The 22,149-nt window shown below is 41.0% G+C and overlaps 1 protein-coding gene across 1 annotated transcript; it reads right to left on the bottom strand.

The window, feature by feature from the left end:
• Positions 1–8,768: 8,768 nt before the first annotated feature.
• LOC311445023 (myosin heavy chain, cardiac muscle isoform-like) lies at positions 8,769–21,980 on the bottom strand. The gene is made up of 10 exons (XM_084536619.1): positions 21,887–21,980; positions 20,135–20,279; positions 16,717–16,909; positions 15,856–16,059; positions 14,721–14,846; positions 13,170–13,340; positions 12,584–12,688; positions 11,366–11,461; positions 10,731–10,868; positions 8,769–8,919 (listed from the first exon to the last, which is right to left on the bottom strand). The coding sequence occupies exons 3-10, from the start codon at positions 16,816–16,818 to the stop codon at positions 8,902–8,904; spliced, it is 960 nt and encodes a 319-aa protein (XP_084392745.1). The 5' UTR covers positions 16,819–16,909; positions 20,135–20,279; positions 21,887–21,980; the 3' UTR covers positions 8,769–8,901.
• Between the last annotated feature and the right edge of the window lie 169 nt (positions 21,981–22,149).

Raw genomic sequence — 22,149 nt, 5'->3', positions numbered from 1 at the left:
GGACTCTGTTTTAGGAAATGAAAAAATCTGGCTTGACAAGGGACATTTTACATCCTTTTGGAAAAGGCACTTGACCATTTTCCCTCAGTGTCCTATTAATGCATTTTGAAGATTATTTTTTCCTAGCCTTGTAATAACACTGAGGGTTAACACACGAAAAAATAAGAAGGTGAATTACATTGTAATGAGCGGCCCCCAACCATTATAAAATGTATAGTAAGGGCCAAAAATCTGGTCCCAACTTATTGCGAACTAAAAGCGTGATACAGGCCCTTATAAACTGTACAAAGATAACGACACAGTTAAGGCAAATCTTTTACCTGCATTTAAAAAGGTCATCTCCCCTCCTTTTACGCTGTCAGTTTGAAATTAATAAATCAACAAAGACATGAAGGGACATAAGACACCATCTCTTCTCCTCTGTTTACTTTCCATATGTGCTACAATTTGGGGTAGGGTTTAGTTCTCTTGCTTATGAAAAATCATGAAGATGACAACTCTTATTCTTTTTTTTTTTTTTTTTTTTTTTTTTACGGGGGAATTAATTCCAACATTATTTATTAACAGTTAAGAATCAGTTTGGGGTAAAACACTCCTGAAGCAGAAGAAGACAAAGATTGTGTCAGAAATGTCCATGGCCATTGAGTGTGTTAAGCACCTGCACTTCAGCTGCCCACGTTTCTGCCACACAGCTTGGCTGGTGGAATACATTGTGATACCACTCAGTGGTCAGTAGTTGTTAGCATTGAAAGTGGCTTGAAGTACATTGGGTGGGTTTGTGCTGAGATAGCTGAGGGAAAGTCACGCAGATTGCTCTGCCAGGGTTGCCAGATCTCCCTGCGCTGGAGAGGGCATCAAGCTTTCCAAGAAGGCAGCGGCAAACAGCTACAGCCAGGCACTTGCCACCAGCCCAACAAGGTTGTGTGACCTTGACCAAGAATGTCCATGCATCGTCACCAAGTGAATACAATCGGTTGTGAAAAATATTCATTTAAACTTCTGAAATTGAACATCAATAGCAATTGGATATTCTTTGTGTATTATTGACTTGCGCTGGGGCTGGGACAACATTCCCGGATGCCATCAGTGGTGGTGAGGCCATTTTGAGAAGTTCTGTCCTTCCTCTCAGTCACACAGTTGTGTACTTTTGTCCGTACAACAGCTTGGCCTCTTCCTGCATCATTGTGGGGGTGCTACAGCTGGGTTCTGAGCCCAATTAAATCCACTACACCTGCAGCGGGGCAGGATGGCTATGGGATAGGGCAAGAGGTAGCATCCTCTTGACATGTGGTAGCATCCAAGACGTGGTTTGGTGACTGAGCCATGGACCCCAAAGTGAAGGGCAAATCTTTTAGCTGCATTTAAAAATGCTGTCTCCCCTCCTTTTTCGTTGTCAGTTTGAGATTAATAAACCAACGAAGACATGAAGCGACAGAAGATACCATCTCTTCTCTGTTTGCTTTCCATATGTGCTACAACTTGGGGTAGGTTTTAATTATTTAGTTTATGAAAAAATAATAAAGATGGCAACTCTTATTCTTTTTTTTTTTTTTTGATGGGGGAATTAATTCTGACATTATTTATTAATGGTTAAGGATCAACTCGGCGGTGGTGAAGCCATTTTGAGAAGTTCTGTCCTTCCTGTCAGTCGCACGATTGCATGCTTTTGTCTGTACAACTGCTTGGCACTGCGTAAGGGTCACTGATCACCCAGATCATTGCCAGCCAGCTCTATGAACATATGAGTGAGGAACAAGCTGCAGCTTGAGGCTGGGGACTCTCACCCGGATTTGGTATCGGAGGTGGTGCTTTTGGAAAAGCACAGGAAACTCAGGTGGCTAAGGCAGAGGCATGCTGATGTAAATATACAGATGATTAATCAGGTTGCCCACTTAACCTGAGCTCAAAGCTCAGAGCCCTGCATTATAATACTGATCAAACTTAACGGAGAAAAGTGCAGCTGCCACCCTTGCTGTCCCAGAGATGTGTGCTACAGAAAATATTTGAGTCTGTGTTATTGAAACACATGGTGGGAGTGTTCTACCTGTTGGAGCCAAAGAATTTTTTGGGTCAGGGATAAGGAGGGGCAGAAAAATGCTTATAAACTAGATTTAATGTAATCCACTCATTTGTACTTACACGTTTCTACAGAAAAGGAAACAGTAACAGGGCTGTTTGCAAAGGATGTCATCCTTCCTTGTCCTTTTCCACCTGGTGATGATGAAGTAATTTACTGGAAGAAAGAAGAAAATGATGTACATAGCTACTACTATAGGAGGGATCATCTGGAAAGCCAACACCTGAATTACAGAAACAGAACTCAGGTTTTTAATGAGCATATTCCTCATGGAAATGCCTCTTTGAAACTTAGTAACCTGACCTTGACTGACAAAGGCCTTTACCTCTGCTATGTGGGAACACAACAAACTAAAACAGAAGTGGAAGTTGAGCTGCATGTGCAAGGTCAGTAAGATAACAAAAGTGCTTGGATGATGCTAGTAGAAACCGGATAACACCCACAGATTGTCTGACATGATTTCTTACATGGTATTGAAATCCTCCGGTGGAACAGAGCACCTCCTGGGCCTGTTGGTGTTCTCTTTGTCTCTGGAGAAATGTAACAAGTTAAAAAATCACAGTGCAGCATTGCTTCTGATAACCTACTGCACAGTGACTTCCAAAGGGCAGTTGGTGTACCTAAGTCATAAAACATCATACGGCTTTTTAGAACAGTATAGACCACAGCATTAACAATAAGTACTGCCATTCTTTCTCCTGAAACCACTTTAAATTTTGTTTTCTGTTGTGCTTATTCTCCCCAGTGTCATTTCAAAAGACCAATCACTTCAACTTGGAAAGGATTTGAAAATAATAGGACTGCTGTGTGTTTTTGTTTGTTTTAATCTAGTTGCCTCTTATTATGCACTGGAGTACCACAAGAACGACACAGAAAGGATGCTGACATGCTCTGCCTTTCTTACGTATCCAGAACCAAATATAACTTGGGTAATAGGCAATAAACCCATCCAAGAAACACGTCGTGAGGAAACCAGGGATGGCATTCTCTATTCTCTTCGAAGTCACCAGAGCATTATAACCACATCTGATCCTTACTCCTGTCATATTCATCTCCCTCAAGGGAGGTGGACTGCTGAATGGAGGATGAAAGGTAGGAATAAAGGGAAGCCTCTTCCTGCAACATTATGGAGTGCGATGGCTGGGTTCTGAGCCCAGTTAAATCCACTACACTGCAGAGGGGCAGCATGGGTATGGCATAATGCAAGAGGTTGCATCATCATCCTCTTAGAAACTCCTCAGTTACAATTACAAGCCAGCACAAGTCCAAGAAGTAGGGAAAGGAGGGGGTAGCTCACATTTCTGTAAGTTTGCTTTACTCTCAATGTTTTTTCTGTATCAGTTTCACATTTCAAGGGACGCATAATGATCAAACTTCACACTGTCAAAAACATAATGAACTCAGACAAAATATGTGGAAAGCGTTATATGAGGTAGTGATGTTTTTTGTTCTTGATGTGTATGTTTTTTTGTCTATTCTCCACCTTGTGCCAGAGTGTTCAGTACCATTCAATCCTTTCTTCTTACTTCTCTTGAAGTGCAGTCTTAAGTACCCAGGTGCAGCATGTGGGGTGCATGGGAGTGAAGAACAGCAGCACTGCTTATGTTTGGGCAAACTGCAGCTGATCTTGTTATTTAATGGAAAACCGAGATACGAAAATTACAGTCTCCATTTTGTCTCAAGCAATCCCAAGCATTCTCTGGAAATTCAGATACTGGTACTTTTCATTCCCTCACGTATCTTAGGAAGTATTTTTAATTGGATCAAGAGGAATGCAAGAGCAGTTCCCTTATTGGATATGCACGGCTGCCTCCATTGCTCAGATTTCTTCCTGAAGTGTACCCAGTACACACTCAGCTCTTAACCCACTGCATATGCTTCAGAACAAGGGTGGTGTTTTTAATTTACGTACCTTCTGACTCTGGAAGGTTTCAACTACGGTATCAGAGCAGGTAACAAGTGCACCAGAAATGTCTGTTCTGTTAATCTGCCTTTCCAAGTCACAAGTGGAAAAGGTACATTTCATTACAGCGTTGTTTAAATTCCCCTGCATCTGTCTGCTGTCTCGCTGAAACATTTTTGAGAATATATTGCTTTCCTGTTCCTTATATAATAGCAGCTCTGGGTACTGTTTCATTTTTCCTAATGGTTTTCAGCACCACACCTCTGCTTATTTGGATCCATGCACAGAAACCAAGTGTGGTTATACTATGTCAAAATAATATATTATACTTCCCTTCCAGCAGACTGCCAGCCACCATAGCCTCCTGTTTTTTCCCTTGCTTGTAGCAGATCTCTGCAGTTAAATAGATAGTTGTGCTATGATGTTAATTTGTCCCATACTAGTATTTTATTGGATCATTAGCTGTTAGTTCCACTTACCTGCCCATCACTAGGTCAAATCAGTTCTGTTAGTCAGTCCCTCATAGTCCCCCAGATTAGGTGAGAAATAGCAAAATGAAAATAAATTCAAGTTTAACAATTATATGTTGTTACTAATTAGATTTTTTTTTTTAAAATGTATATATGATCAGTTTGTATTTAAAAATCTTTAAATTCTTCTAGAAGAATACTGTGATGTTTGAATAGGATATCAAAACAATGGAGTATAATTTGAAATGTTTGTGTTGTACTAATTGGTGAAAAAACTAACCATCCTTGATAATATTTTCTAAACCAATTACAGTGTTTTGTAATTGTCTGTTTCAGACCAACTGGCAAAAGCAGAAGGAAGTAGCATTGCCATTCCTTGTGAATTCAGCAGTGACACTTTACACAGAGAGGGCATCAGTGTTGTCTGGATACTAAACAGAAATTCAGTGACCTCAGTCCTGGCTGCCTTCAATGGTACCTCTCACTCTTACCAGCCTCGAGTCCGGATTAACCAAAGTGACTTTTCACTGCTATTGAGTGATCTTACCACAAGTGACAGTGGAGAATATCTCTGTAACATGTCAACACCTCACTACACAAAACTCACTGTGAGAACTTTGGAAGTTGGTAAGTTGCTGCTCCTTCCCTATCAGAGGGTGGGGACAAATGAGGGGAGTACAGGGCCAGAGTCAACCAGAAATCTGTGAAATACTGAAAAACATTAAGACATATGTATTTAAAGACTTCTTTCTTTCTTCAAAGCACAGAGGGCTGTGCAGCTGAGAGCACAAAGAAACTTATGGACTCATATCCTAAATGCTGTGTTGGTAGCAAATACTCTCTTTAAAGGTGGGAGGGAGATGAAGGCATGCCCATAGAAGTGGTACAATTTTTATTCTGCAGAAGAAACCTTGTTGAGAAAAGCATGTAGTTGTTATTGTCAAAGCTTTAATTCTACACAGCAGGCCTTTTTTACACTTGGAAATATGTATGTTTGTATGTATGCCTTCCTTTTTACGAACTGTAGTAAACATCCAGCTGTGAAGTCTTAGTTACAGTTATTTCATTATCTCTGGTTTCAAGCAGACTTAGGATTAACTTCTCTATCTATTGAAAACTCTTACTTGAGGTTAAAAAAAAAATGACTCCAGCTTTTTAAAAACATAGTGTAAACAAATTACAGAGTTTTTCAAAAATAGCGTGCTGTTTGGGGTGGTGCCTCTTGAACTCTCCGTTCAAAGGGAATGGAAAAAAACAAAACCACATTCAAGCAGTAGCAAGTAGGCATCCATTAAATGCAATCAACTAAAAGACAGAGAACTAATATACGGCACCTCCATTATTGTTTTAAAAAAGAAGAAAGCTTGAGACAGTCTGCAGAATGTGAAACACAGAGGCAACATAGCAAAAATGGGACTAGAGTAAGTTATAACACCTGGATATTTGTCTTCCCTTCCTTCCCCACCACAGCTTGGTTTCTGTCTGAAACTATAGGGTGTTCTAAATGGCAGCGACTATACACATGGTATATATATGAAGGAGGGGAGTTAGTGTAAAGAAAACTGTTGAGTCAGACAAACATACCTCCTTGAAGCTCAAATTCCAGCATGTTCGTCCTTGCCCCGTAAACCTAAGTTTATGGCGGAGTGTAGAATTTTCCAAAAAAACTTTTTTGAACAAGATGCGGCAGTGGAAAGGAAACCTGAAATAGAAGAACTGTAGATGAACAAATGAGTCCTTCAAATGTGAGTGTTCTCATATTGATGAAAGGAGCTGAAACAATGCTGCCTAGAACCAGAGCCAACCTCGGCTAGATGGGCTTTTATGTCCTGTGGAATCTGTTGGTACCACCCACTTCTGCAAATCGGGAGTACGGTTAATGGCATTAAGCACTGTACCTGGAAGCAGCATTTACCCACCTGAGAACTTAGTTGATTATCAACAGGACTTGTATAAGAAGTTCTCAAATCATATTTAATGAGAAAACAGTTTTCTATCAGCACAGTTAAGTAAAGCAATTGGCTTTTACCCATTCACCCTTAATTCATTAAAGTATCCTTTTGAAATCTTCACTTATAGGATGGGTCATGTAACTTGACCATTGTATCAGTACCATTAACAATAAATGGAAATGTTCTCCCTTCATCATAGCTATGAGATTATAAGTAAGAGAAAAATCATAATTTTGATGTAAGTATCAAATAGCAATGAATAACAATGAATAATTGAATATAAAATATCACAGATTAATATTCACTATTATTCAATAAGTTTTTGAGTTCCTGTTTAACAGTTTGGAATTTGTATTTCCATAGAACATTCAGATACCTCTTGGATAACTGTGACAACAGTTGTAGTGGTGGTGATAGTACTGGCGGTGATAGGACTGGCAGCGATAGGGGTCTATCTTTGTCGCAAGGTATGTACAAACATTATGGTATTTACTTTTGAGCATACTATTAAGCTGAATTTCAGACCTTGAATGTTTGACCAAAACAGATTTGATTTTCATGGCATAAAGGATGCAAACAACACTGAAAAACTTAGAATAATGAACCTCAGCTTAAGTAAACTGCCCTATTTTTTTTTCTGTATTCTATGTCCAAAAAGCCCTCTTTAGTACATCTAGACAATAGTATTTTAGTTGTAACAATGCTAACATGCCCTTTCCTTGACCAAATTGCTCTCCTGCACTCTATAAAAAGATGAAAAAAATTGATTACCTGTCACAAATACTTGCTGATAGCTTGCTTTGAAAATAATTAAACATTTTTTGTAATTTTCTCTCACTTTTATTTAAGACAAACAAAACCAGTGAAGATCCCCAAACAATGGGCTGTACTAGCATTCATTTGGGCCCAAATTATCACTTCAGCTCTGTCCAACTTCAAAATTCAACGAAGCTTGTTTGTGTAAAGACATGCAAATTGCTTTGTTTGGGAGACTGCTGTGACCATATAGCCTCTAATCTCGTCTCTCTGTACATCTGTCCTATTTACTAGTGCTACCAAGTCAGAAGGACATATGGTTCTCCCCCTGATAGATTAATAGAACCAATACCTTTGAGATGAAGCTGTTTCATTTAAAGAACTTAAGCAAGATGAATATATATTGGGACCTGTTGAAACCTTCAACATATAATTGGAGAAAGCAGAATAATTTACAAGTTAACATTGCTCTGTTTATGTTTATGAAAACTAAATGGAAGAAACGGGAATGCTGCTGCCCTTTTATGTACATGTTTATTTCATTCAGCTGATGTTAAAATAGAAGATAGTGACTTACCTCTAACATGAGTATGTCTTGTTCTGTTCCTACTGGGGGGTTAGTTTTATGCATCAGTAGTTCTCATGGATGTTTTTGTTTTAAATAGAGAATCGGGATCACTACAAGATGCAAGGGATCAGGAGTGGTATAAGCACTTTGACATACCAAAAACACCTGTCTGCACAAACACAAAAACTACTGAGAATGCTGCTGAAATACAAGCTTGAGCAGAGGAGTTCCTTCGTCTTCCCTATTGAATTACACTAAGAACCAAGTGGAAATGCAATCATCTGAACAACAATAACAAACAAGTAAACTGACAAAGAACATATACAAGTCAATTGACATTTGTATATGAGGAGTCTGTGTGAAGAACCGGCATGCGAGTGTACTAAAAGGACGATGAAAAAGTGTCACACAAGGTTGAGTTTTGAGTGTCGGTGGACTTTGGGTTTGTTTTTGGACTATGAGGGGAAGAGAGGGCTTACTGTTTTGCACTTCGCTGAGTATTGTAATTCCAGTTCCATGACAACTCTTCCCTTTGTTTTCAGTTTTGACATTGAAATGTTTTAAAAGAATGCTATTTATGAGCCAGGGGCAGTCCTTATGGGATGAGTCCCTCAGCAGCATCTCTTAGGCCCCTTGAGCAGATGGAGAACAAAAATGCTTCCACTGATACTAGTGGAAGTTTCTGAACTGACCATTTGCATTAAAGTTAGTTTCTGCTGTCCTAAAAAAAAAAAGGTGTAGCCTTTGACTGGCAGGACAGCTAGAAGCTGGGCTATCCCAGCTTTTAGGGCTGTCCCCTACACAGGTTTAATCCAGAGTGCTTTAACAATCTGCACATGAAGGATGTGGGACTGTGAAACGTGACTGGATTTGCCCTTGGGTTTGATTTCATCATTTGCCCTTAGGTTTGATTTCATCTGCCAATTAGGATTTGTTCCAACATAATGAAGTGGGTTGTTGGCAGTGTGTAATCTTGTATTGATCCCTGGGGCTTGACAAAACAGAAATACATAGAAATGAATGTAATCCACTACAGAGTCTCTTTGGGTTTTCACTTGACATTTATTTCTGTAAGTGCTTTTTCTTTTTTTTTTTTTTTTTTTTCCCATACACCTGCTTTTGGTTATGCCTGATTATATGAAACATCTTCTCATATTTGTCAGCTTGGACTGCACTTACTCCTCTTCATGAACCTGAAATGCAATTGAGAGAGATAGTACACAACTGTTAAAATTAAACTGTTACATTTAAACTGCTAGAAATTAAAATTACATTGTTGAATTTGAACTCTTTAACAGTTTAATTAAAATTAAACTTTTAAAAACTGTTCAAGTTTTACAGGGGGGTTTAGAGTTCAAGTTTACATGTAAACGACAGAAGTTTCTGTTAACTAACGCTTCTGCTTCCTAGCATTGCCAGCTTGTGTCTGAAATACACTAACACTAAATGGATGTACCATATTGAATTTAGCCGTCATTTTGAGTCTTACTTCAGCTAAGAAGACAGGCTTCTTGTTCTTATGCTAAGATGTGCATCATCCCTTTGACAGCAGAGGATTTCTATAGAGCCCTCTTGCAATACATGATGTTGTTTGCTCTGAATGACACATCCTTTCAAAAGTATGAACATACTTTTGAACATACACAAACATGAATAGCCGTAGTAGAGAAGGTATTTTTAGGGCTACGCTATTAAAAAAAAAAAAAAAAAGTCTTTCCAATGCCTTTCTCTTCCTAAAGGAGTTGTTGTTCACTGATTTTTGGGACAGCATTCGTTATCTGAACAAGTGCCCACTTCTCTATGACTTCTGCAGTTATGAGGCAGAAGGAGGTGCTAGGAAAATACAGGGAATGAACTACAGTCTACAAAGTACAATAAATGATTCTCATGATTTACCTATTTTAGTGTCTGAGCCTTGGGAAATTAGGAGGTTTTTTTTGGGGGGGAAGGAGGAGGTGGAAAAAAATTGAAGAAAAACATGGAAATTTTTCCTCTTAAAGCCTACAAAACTTCATGTGAGTTTCAGTTGCAGTACTGCTTCCATCACGTGCAAATGCACGAGACCAGATGTTCATCTAGTTTTAATGTAGATGGTGGAGCTACAGGAATTAATTTCAACTAGAGGTGATTTTTTAGTCCAATATAAAAGCAGAAATTTCCTCCCACAGAATTGTGGATAAAGTAGAGAGAAGGGATCAAGTGGTATGGAAATAGCTAAATGATTACAGAAAGGTTTCTTTTATGTCACTTGACTGTGGAGCTGTACCCCCATTAAACTTACTTGCTATTAAGTATGGGAGTTTACATTACATTTGTAAATGAAATAGATAAAGCAATGACCCAGCTCCTCTTTCTGTCTTTCCTACAAATAGCAGCACCAGTCTTCCTTGCTGAGGTTGCCATCAGGCAAGCATAGACAAGCAAGGGTTTGCTTTCAGTTCCAGACCACGTTCCTAGGCACCTTTTAGTTTCATCTGTATTACTCTACTACCATTCCGATCAAGTGCAAAACACCACAAATATACTTCTAGTTACTAATTACTTCCCAGCATCCAAGTGACTAATGACTACTATTTTCATCAAGCTCTTCAATTCAATACAATTTTTGAAAGAGCACTCTTAAAGTATCTGGCAATCGGCTAGTGCAGTAATCCCCCGGCTTTATTACATAGGTAGAAACCTACATCAGACAGAGTGAGAGAGATGGAGCTTTTAAATATCCCATGTAAAAAGACAGTTTGGCAACTTCTGGATGCTGAGCGGAGAGGTTAAGTGACACCATCGAGAGAACAGAGATTTCATTTTGTATAAGCAACAAATTGCTGTCCTAAAGATTTACTGTAACATTAAAACAAAGGGTTGACTGAAACTAAAAAAAAAAGTTAGTAAACAACTATTTATTCTAGTCCATATTACTTGAGGAGATGCAACAAATCTTCCTGTATACATAGCATGTGCCATCGTCATTAACCTGTCACATTTGCTCCATATGGTAGAACCATACCTTTTTCATGCCAATATCTCTCGACTTGCTCCTCAGCTTATTAACTTGAGATTCAGCTATTTCAGCCCTTTCTTCAGCATCATCCAGATCATGTTGCTGTTTTCTGTACTTGGAAAGGTACAGATTGGCTTGTGCTTCCTGGTGAGAGAAAATAGTACAGCCGATTTCCTCCAGTCCACGTGAAGCAAAGCCTTCCATTTCAAGCAGGACAGAAGTGCTCAACATGAATAATCAACACTTCTATGGGAACCACTAGACTCTTGGAGGGATGAGGGTTTTTGTTTGTTTGAGGGTTTGTTGTTTGCAGTGGCACTCTTCATTTCAAGTGAACGGGGAGGATTTCAACGTGTCTCCTGGGGGACTAGCCAGAAGAAAAGGTCTTTCCTGTTCCTCCCCTTCCCTCCACCCCCTGCAAATTACACTCCAATCTTAAGATAAAATGGAATACCTTAATGTAATCAACACAAATGCTATATACTATGTATATAAATACATTTATAAATAAAGAGTTTGTATAAATACAAATAGTAATACACACAAATTCGGTACTTGTACTAAAAACTTTTGCCGATTAAAGATTGTGGTCATAGGGTAACGAATTTCTCAGAGGAAAAAAGGCCTAAATAGTCACTTACAGCTTCCTCTGCTTGGTGCTTGTAGCTCTTCACTTTTAGTTGTAGCTTATCAATCAGATCCTGCATCCGGGCCAGATTCTTCTTATCTTCTTCTGACTGTACCAAAACACCATCAGTTAGGTTAATAGTGTACAAAAGCATCTGTCAAATACTTATGGGTGACATATATATCATTTTACAAACACGTAGTTTAAAATATGAACCAGCCATATTGTGATCAACCTGTGTGTAGATGAGAAAAAAAAATCTGTAAGCTGAAGATTTGTGAGGGCCTGCTTGCTGAGGACTAAGAATAGCCTCCCTATTTATATGTATGTAAATATTGAGATACATACACACACATATACATGTATGCACACACATGTGTACACACAGAGTTCCTTGCTTGGCAGGTGAGGACCTCTCGTCATTATAGAGAGCGTCATTACTGAGTGAAACAGACCAATGGGCAGGCCTAAAATACGTGTAATTTGCATATTTTAAATTTTTGTTGGGGGCAGGCATTTCTGGCAAAATGATCCAGGTTTAAGCTGTCACAGTCCACAAACAGAAGGACCTGCTAATTCTGTGTGCCTGCGCTGCAGCACTGTCTTCTAAGAAAACAACCTCTGCACACACAAGTCAGAGTAAGACAACATGTAGGATGCTAAGTAATATCCTAAAGCAGATGGTTACGATTATCTGCTCAGGATTCATGTTGAAAGCAGGGGAAACAGTGCTCTGCGATGAAGACCTTTTCAAAAGGCAAGCAGCAACAGCAGCTGATAGTAAGCCTGCAGGAGGCTGAGACTACTACAGCAGTAGTAGTACTACACCCAGCAGTAGGTGACAGAGCCCTGGGACTGGGCAGCCCTATGCCGAGTGATGCACCAGAGTTAACTGACTCCTTATGGCTCTTTTTAGCAACACCAGCACAGCTGAGAGACATCTGAGCTCTTCCTTCTCTTGCAGTATGAATAGTCCTGTAAGCCTGCTCCATTTAGTACTGTGCTGAAACTGTCCAAATCCCAGCAATAGTAACCTAACACTGGTTACAATTCGTCAGGCAAGATGATGGTAGCACTAGGAAGATGTTCCTCCCATCCCTAAAGCTTCCTGCAATGAGAAAGCTCTGGGTAATGCCCTCCTTCATCCTTCACTGAAACACTGAAACAAATTCAGTCCCGGACAGGGAGAAAACATTTCTTTCCAGGGTGGTTACTACAGTCCTCGGCGTACCTGATAAGTCAGCTCTTTGATGCGCCTCTCAAACTTGCGGGCTCCTTTTTGGGCATCTGAATTGCGACGGAGTTCAGTCTCAAGTTCATTCTCCAGTTCACGAACCTGCAAAAAAGGAAAAAACCTTGCAATTATGCTACAAATATAAAGCAGAGGGTAACTTAGTTCACAGTTCAAGACATACTCATTTTCCTCAGCATCTTAATAGTGCTCAATGTGAGGAATAGATCAAAATGTAGACTTTTCATTCTATTTTTTCATAAATGTATTTAAGCTGTGCCAGCAGCCAAAGGACCCACTCAGAACTAGATGCTCTATATACACGTGCAAAGGCCAAGCAGAGGGTTTTCCTAGTTGTAGATGTCTTGCCTTTTTTTTTTTTTTTTTTTTTTTTTAATCAAGGGCTTGGTCACCTACTGTGCTACAACAGCTCACAGCTCACTATAACTGGATCTTGGAAGGGAAGGATGTGTCCAAGAGCTGCTCACCTGCATCTTTTGAACTTACCAGGCACCCCAAGGGCACCCACCCGCTCCCAAGTCTGTAAAGCAGCAGGTAGCAGTCCATAGTTTGATCACAAACTTACCCTGGATTCCAGTTTCTGGATCTGTTTCTTGCCACCTTTCAGGGCTATTTGTTCTGCCTCATCCAATCGTTTCTGGAGATCTTTAATGGTTTGTTCCATGTTCTTCTTCATTCTCTCTAAGTGAGCACTAGTATCTTGCTCTTTTTTAAGCTCCTCAGCCATCATTGCTGCCTGAAAAAACAACCAAACTTTACAACACTTCTGTCAGTCTGCTGAATTATGTCTCAGAAAATAGTGATAGAAGATCCATGTTGGATAATCCACTACTTGGCTCATTGGCTATACCTAATGCTGCCAAGAATAGATTGTGTATGTTTATCTCTCCTGGACAGAGAGAATGCTTTTTTTTTTTTTTTTTTTTTCTTTTTCCCCCCATATTCTAACACTGTGATTTAAGTCTTTGCTTGCTTGTATCCATGCTACACAATGTCCTCATTTATAATAGCTACAAGTAAACCTATGCCACTCACTGCAGGCATTTCACCCAGAACTTATTTAAAGTCTAATATTGGAATTTGATCTTGAATATTGCTTTGAAAGGTAGTGAATTTAAAAAAAATGGCAGACGAGTTTCCTGGCACAGCCATAGACAAAAGCTGCCTGAGCAGCTGTAACAGCACAGCAATTTCTGCAGTCTGTGCTGTGATAGGAAGCTCAGCTTCAGCATCTTACATATTCCCTGACCGTTCTCTAAGACTGGTAACAAGGGTGCCAATTAGCTCATGTCTGATCTGACATGTGTCCCTGCCTCCTAGAGCCATTTGCAGATTCTTGTATCCATCACTGAACATCCATCAGAAGACAGCAAGCACTGCAGTCCAGGCTGGAGCTGAATCAAGGACAGTCAGTGTCTTCTCTCTGGCAGGCAGTAACAGTACTGCCAGCTGAGAAGCAGTGAAGACCACGGTACAAGGATAGCTTCATCCAGGCACTCCAGACACAACTCACAGAAACATCCAGTTCTAGATTTTACTCTGTCTGCTGGTATGCTGTGATATGTCAGCCAAACTCTACGTTACTCCAGGTCTGTTGGAAAAGAAACTATACTAGTCCAAAAATGTCATCTTCCTGACAGGAAGAATGCACTCACTGTCTCTTCTTGGGAACTTCATCCTCATGTTTTTCTAATAGATGCCTCATTTTGGATTTGGGAATTGTACTCCTCACAGCAGATTCTATGCACACCTGGCGACCTGTTAGTGCTCGTTCTGTCTGAAGTATATAATATATATAATAAGTATATAATATATATAATAAGTATATATAGTCCAGGTATATAATCCACCCAATTCAAAGGTGACGTGACCTGAGACTTTGGGGATCAGTGGAATCTGCATTCTCAGGGAAAGTAAGAATAAAAAAAGATCAAGCAGAAGTATTTCCTTTCTCTTAACCTCTAGTCTGTTTACTTTTGTAGTTTCATCACCTGCCTCCAGATAACTGTGGAGCACTTCAGATATATCAGGTTTGTAACAGGTGCTTCGGAAATGCTGGGTTGTCCTAAGACAGTGTGGTACTGAAACAAACTGAGCAAGGAATGAGGCTACTTACATCTGTGATTGCTTTCTTAGCTTTTTCCTCTGCATTTCGGCACTCCTGGATTGATTCCTCCACTTCATTCTGCATCTGGGAAATGTCACCTTCCAGCTTCTTCTTCTGATTGATTAGGCTTGTGTTCTTTATAATGTTTTTCACAAAAGAAACAGTGGAAAATTAGGAAAAATGATTATTTGAGACATAACTTTTCTAAATACCATAGCACACAAAGGCTTAATGATTTTTGCAGCCCCTGGATTACACAGAGCAGTATTTAGGGAGGGAGGTCCACGTATGGGTTAAGGGTTGGCCTTTACTATGTCGCTTAGCTTCAGACTGAGGAAATATTACAAATACTTTCAATAACGTAAATATTCAAATTTCAATTCAGGCAAAATAATAAGCAAGAGGCTGAAACAGAAGCATGAATAAAGCAGTTCATCTTGGAAAAGTAATGATCCATTATCAGTTAGTCAATAAGGTGATTAAAACAAAAGTCCCACGTCAGACTGTTGAAGTATCACATGTGCTGAATATTACAAAATATTGCCAGCCTGTAGCTCATTTTCATCTCCTTCTGAATGTTGGTTGTTTGGTGAAGAGAAGATTGGGTTTTGCAGCAAAAGTGCTGGTGACTCAGGACATTTGCCTCCACAACCCTGTAAAAACAGCGGTGCCCATTGTGACCAAGTCCAAAGGGCTCTCTTAACGAAGACCTGATGTGGTAGAGCACGCTTTGCTGCTGTGCACAATGCACCTAGTGATCTTGAGGCATTGAAGTTTGCTTTGCTAAGTAATAACAGCACCTTGTGCAAACACTGCTGCTTTTCAAAGAAATACTTCCCTATCCCAGCCACAGCCTAATGAAAGCGGGAAGCTGGGTTTTTACAGCACCAAAGAAAGTAAGAAATAAAATTTATTCTTGTTATCTCCCATCCTTATATTTTCTGTGAACCGTTTAATGCAGTTGGTTGAGTCATCAGTTCCAGCTAACCTGACAGTAACGAGGTGGCATTCCTGCAGAGTGACTTATTTCCTCTACCATTTTCTACCTTGAAGGTGGGCAAGGAGTGTGTCTGCCTTATGACAGCAATGGACAAACAGTGTCAGTGCTTAACAGGCAAGGCTGTTTAACCCAGAAAAAGCCAACCTGAGTATGCAGCAGGTTCACACGTTCGGTGGCTTCCAGCAGCTCATGCTCTGCCAGCTTCCTTGCCCGTTCAGTCTGGTCCAGCAAAGCCCTCAGCTCATCCAGCTCCGACTGGAGAAGATTGTTCCTCCTGTCAGAGACTGCCAGCTGTTCCTTCAGGTCTTCATTCACATGCCCTGAGTCATCCAGCTGCACCTGAAGTTCCTATAACAAAGCAGACAGGTTTATACCAGTCCAAATGCATTTTGAGCCACTGTGCTTACATGAGAGGGCCACCTCTAGAAGTTCAGTGCTTCTTTATTCGAGAAAGGCTTCCTCCAGACCGTAATCTGAATAGCTTTTGTGGTATGTGATGCAAAGAGGGAAAAACCTGATCTGCAATCTGTCAGAACTAGTGCTTCTGCCCGAGGCAGAACCAGCTTCATAGCATGGGAGAGAGATGAGGCAGGCGATGACTTGAAAGGTCTCTTAGCAAGGCTCTTTAAACTACAACAACAAAAATTGCTTACGTCGAAGCACATTAGAAAGCTGAATATATACACACAATCTGTACTCTGGCTAACTAACACGCTCTCCACTTTTAAAGGCTTTGCAAGCTCACATGGAAATCAGATTTTCAGTACCTCATGCTGTAACTTTCTGCCCCAACGGGAAACTGTAGCCAGCAGGGGTTTTACACCTGGATCTCATCCCACTTGTATGCAAGTCTTGGAAGAGATCCACAGTTCAGTGTTCTCTCGTGTCAGAAGTGATCACTAAGGGCTTTTCCCGCATGTCCCTGAGAGTAGCTTCTCTTAATCACCATCACTGTTTTGCTGTGTGCTATGAAACCCGGCCTGGGACTGAGAGCTCTCAGAGTACCTTTATTTGTGTTTGCAGGACACGTGTTGACTTTGTTGCTTCTGCAGCATGCCTGTTGGCATGGCTGAGCTGGATTTCCATTTCATTGAGGTCCCCTTCCATCTTCTTCTTCAGCCGAATGGCCTCGTTTCTGCTCCGGGCTTCAGAATCAAGGGTGGACTGCAGTGAATCTATGGCGCGTTGCTGATTTCTCCTGGTATTGGAATAATGTAGAAGGGTCATTTAGAGTGAATGGACTCTGGGAAGTCCATTAATCTCTGGGAAGGAACACAGAACTACATGCAACAGTACTTCAACAGGTGTCTCGTTGCTAGAATCAGCAGTACATTCCTGAATGACATACATAGCATGGGTTTCTAGTGCCTCATTGCCATCTACCTGTCTGCTGTGTTTCACACCCTCAGATAACTCCTGATCTGCAATAACCTGTAATATTAATCTCCCTCATTTCCTTTGTCAATATTACAGCAAGGATTTCCCTTAAAGCTCTCGTGAGCTCAAGCAAGTACAGCTTTGAACCTAGCAAGAAGCATTTCAAGCTTAGCTGTCACTTACCAAGTTATTTACCAAATCATTTACTTGGTTACTTTACATCTCGGCCTCTTTATGAAGGCATTATGGAATGAAATTAATCAAACTGCTGGTAGGTAGCTATGTTCAAGCCAATCATTCTAGGCACCCTGTATATAGTAAATGACACTGGCGAGATCCAATTTATCACATCTTAAAGTAGATGTTGAAACGTACATTTCTTATGCTCAATTATGACAAGAGTATTGCAAGAATAGAAATCTGCATTACAGACATCTACAATTAGAAGAGATTGAGCCCACTGTAATTAACAGGCTGCTCCCCATGTGAAAGGCCATTTACTGTCTATGTAAGAGATGGCAAAACAGAGACATATGTACTATAATTTGGGGTAGGGCTTAGTTCTCTTGCTTATGAAAAATCATGAAGATGACAACTCTTATTCTTTTTTTTTTTTTTTTTTTTTTTTTTTTTGTTAGGGGAATTAATTCTGACATTATTTATTAACAGTTAAGAATCAGTTTGGGGTAAAACACTCCTGAAGCAGAAGAAGACAAAGATTGTGTCAGAAATGTCCATGGCCATTGAGTGTGTTAAGCACCTGCACTTCAGCTGCCCACGTTTCTGCCACACAGCTTGGCTGGTGGAATACATTGTGATACCACTCAGTGGTCAGTAGTTGTTAGCATTGAAAGTGGCTTGAAGTACATTGGGTGGGTTTGTGCTGAGATAGCTGAGGGAAAGTCATGCAGATTGCTCTGCCAGGGTTGCCAGATCTCCCTGCGCTGGAGAGGGCATCAAGCTTTCCAAGAAGGCAGCGGCAAACAGCTACAGCCAGGCACTTGCCACCAGCCCAACAAGGTTGTGTGACCTTGACCAAGAATGTCCATGCATCGTCACCAAGTGAATACAATCGGTTGTGAAAAATATTCATTTAAACTTCTGAAATTGAACATCAATAGCAATTGGATATTCTTTGTGTATTATTGACTTGCGCTGGGGCTGGGACAACATTCCCGGATGCCATCAGTGGTGGTGAGGCCATTTTGAGAAGTTCTGTCCTTCCTCTCAGTCACACAGTTGTGTACTTTTGTCCGTACAACAGCTTGGCCTCTTCCTGCATCATTGTGGGGGTGCTACAGCTGGGTTCTGAGCCCAATTAAATCCACTACACCTGCAGCGGGGCAGGATGGCTATGGGATAGGGCAAGAGGTAGCATCATCATCCTCTTTGAAACTCATCAGTTACAATTAGAAGCCAGCACATGTCCAAGAAGTGGGAACAGGAGGGGGTAGCTCATATTCCTGTAAGTTCGCTTTACTCCCAACACTTTTCCTCTATCAGTTTCACATTTCAAGGGTTGCATAATGATCAAACTTCATGCTCTGTCAAGAAAATAACAAACTCAGACAAGATAAATGGAAACCTTAGTGAACCCAGGGCTTATATGAGGGAGAAGAATACTTTTTTTCTTGGTGCGTATGTTTCTTTGCCTCTTCTCTACCTTTTGCCAGAGTTTTCAGTACCATTTGATCCTTTCTTTATACCTCTCTTAAAGAGCAATCTTAAGTACCCTGGTTCAATCTTAAATACCCAGATACCTGATCAGCCAAGCCAGCCTCCCGCCCCACCTGCTTGACCTCCGATATTTTACAATTGCCTTACCCTGTGCTTTTAGGAGGCAGTGCTAAAGATTGACCAGCACTGATGGACATCAATGCCGTCAGAAATCCCTCAAAAGGCCTGGGATAAGTCCCTCTGCAGCATCTCTTAGGCCTCTTGTGCAGCTGGAGAACAAAAATCCTTTGGATGATAATAATGAAAGTTTCTAAACTGACTGTGAAATTTAGTTTCTCCTGTCCTGAAAAAAATGGTGCAGCCTTTGACTGGTAGGACAGCTAGAAGCTGGGCAATTCCAGCTTTAATATGCCTCATTAAAAATAACATAATTTTTTTTTGCACCAACTGACCACATGAAAACTTGAATGGCACTTCTGTGAGGATGGGAAAGCAACTTTCCTGAAGCACCATTGCTTGATGTCCTGCTGAGTTGTGCCCTGTCTGAGCGCTGTCCTCATCCGCACCACTGTACCAGAATAACCCTGCCACCTGGGCCTTCCTTAACATCTCCAAATACTCTTCCTGGTAACAGCAATACACCAGTTCCTCTGGCTTCCGAACTCCCCAGATCTCTTCCCCTATCTGCCTTCCTCAGCTAGTGGCTGGGCAAGAGGCTGGTGTACAGCTCAGATCAGGAGCATTCTTCTGAAGCGATTCTTCCACACACCCTCACCCACTGTCTTTTGGGTCACTTCAGGGAGTGAGGTAGACTAACTGGATCTGTTTTGGATCAAACTGAATGGAAAAATGTGGTCTACTGGCATACCTAATAATGAGACCTGATAAGCATTTAGCCCATAAAAGGAGACCATAGTTAGTCCCTCAAGATACACATTGTGTGTACGCAGGATACTCAGAGCCAAGTGCTTCCCTTTGCAGACAGCACTCGCTCAGGTGGAGCAAGGTTTCCTTGCTCCACATACACAGGTGGTCAGACAGCTGGCTAAAAGCAACTTTTAGCTACTGAGTTCATCCTCAGGCCTCTCCTTCAACAAGAGCATTCTTTGGTCTCCACTCACGACGCTGCTGGCGGTGGGGAGGGGGCAGTCTCCGTTCACAATGATGGTGGCACATAAACCCTTAAACTCTTCCTAAACCCTTCCAAGCTGGGCCTGGCTAGGCAGCAGTGCAGGGGGAGGGCCAGTGCTGCACTCCCTCGTCAGCAAGCAGGGCTGCTTTCTTCTGCCTACTGCCTGAGTGGGCTGTAAGTTTTTTCATTGCATAAGGTTGTTCATTCCCTCAGGTCAAATATTTACCTGCTGCTTACCTGATTATGTAAGAGCAATATGAGTGGGGGCAGGCCAGGAGGAGGGAACAGCTTCTTGTACTTTCATTTGCGGGGCAGGAGTCAACCTGCAGGAGCGTTGCAAAAAGTGCAGATTACTTGAGCTGTCGGCCATGTATAGGTGTGGCTACGGAAGGAATAGGGAAAAGATTTTCACTTTTAGAGAAGAGAGCTGTATAATTCATTTTACTTACAAATATGTAAAAATCCTGCCTCCAAGAAACACCAGCCTTTATTGGAACAATTAGCTGGATGCTGAAGTTGTTGGGTACTCGTGAACTTAGAAGAGGTAACAAAAAATACATTCTTATAATACTTCTCTGTTGCTCTTAGTGTTATGAGCGGAGGTGGGGGGAAGGGACACAGGTTATATCCGAGAGGTAAAACTTGTGGGTCAGGTCTGCATCCTAAGGGAAACTTTGTGTGGTTGTAGTGTGGGAGCCTTCTGCCTTCAGGAGTACTTCTCGCCAACCAAGGCATGGGGTTAGGGCACTAGGCGTAGGGGGTGCATTGGGGGAAGGCAGAGAACTGCGACTATTTTCTACTACAGAAAATGTCTCCTGAAGATTCAGAGGGAAAATTCCAGAAAGTTAGAATCAGTATGGCTGGCACGGAGTTTTATCAATATGTGGAAGAGTTAAGATTTTTACACATGCAGTTGTGTTTGCTCACTGGCAAAACTTGACATGCTCAGGCATTTCTAGTTCTCCTAAATGCATACATTCTTGAAACGTGCTGTTATTAAGCTACCTTGAAAAGCAATTAATCAGAATCCTCTTACTAAGAAATAAATAATTTTGATTTAACAAGGCGAGGAGACTATTACAATATGTGTGTGGCTGCTCCCAAAGCAGTAAGAGGAAAGCTTGTTAAGTGGTAATTAATCACATGTCCCTTAGTGAGCATGCAGGTAAAATGCAAAGTTCAAATGTGGTGCAAGTCTATGCATGTGGTTTGGTGACTGAGCTGTGGACCCCAAAGTGAGGGGCAAATCTTTTAGCTGCATTTAAAAATGCTGTCTCCCCTCCTTTTTCGTTGTCAGTTTGAGATGAACCAACGAAGACATGAAGGGACGGAAGATACCATCTCTTCTCTGTTTGCTTTCCATATGTGCTACAACTTGGGGTAGGTTTTAATTATTTTGTTTATGAAAAAATGATAAAGATGACAACTCTTATTCTTTTTTTTTTTTTTTGATGGGGGAATTAATTCTGACATTATTTATTAATGGTTAAGGATCAACTCGGCGGTGGTGAAGCCATTTTGAGAAGTTCTGTCCTTCCTGTCAGTCGCACGATTGCATGCTTTTGTCTGTACAACTGCTTGGCACTGAGTAAGGGTCACTGATCACCCAGATCATTGCCAGCCAGCTCTATGAACATATGAGTGAGGAACAAGCTGCAGCTTGAGGCTGGGGACTCTCTCACCCGGATTTGGTATCAGAGGTGGTGCTTTTGGAAAAGCACAGGAAACTCAGGTGGCTAAGGCAGAGGCATGCTGAGTTCAAAGCTCAGAGCCCTGCATTATAATACTGATCAAACTTAACGGAGAAAAGCTGCCACCCCTGCTGTCCCAGAGATCTGTGCTACAGAAAATATTTGAGTCTGTGTTATTGAAACACATGGTGGGAGTGTTCTACCTGTTGGAGCCAAAGAATTTTTTGGGTCAGGGATAAGGAGGGGCAGAAAAATGCTTATAAACTAGATTTAATGTAATCCACTCATTTGTACTTACACGTTTCTACAGAGAAGGAAACAGTAACAGGGCTGTTTGCAAAGGATGTCATCCTTCCTTGTCCTTTTCCACCTGGTGATGATGAAGTAATTTACTGGAAGAAAGAAGAAAATGATGTACATAGCTACTACTACAGGAGGGATTATCTGGAAAGACAACACCCGAATTACAGAAACAGAACTCACCTTTTTCATGAGCATATTCCTCATGGAAATGCCTCCTTGAAACTTAGTAACCTGACCTTGACTGACGAGGGCCTTTAC

This window comes from Aythya ferina (genome assembly GCF_964211825.1).
Source record: "Aythya ferina genome assembly, chromosome: 1".
NCBI classification, from domain to species: Eukaryota; Metazoa; Chordata; class Aves; order Anseriformes; family Anatidae; genus Aythya; species Aythya ferina.
This window is presented reverse-complemented; position numbering and strand designations above follow the sequence as displayed.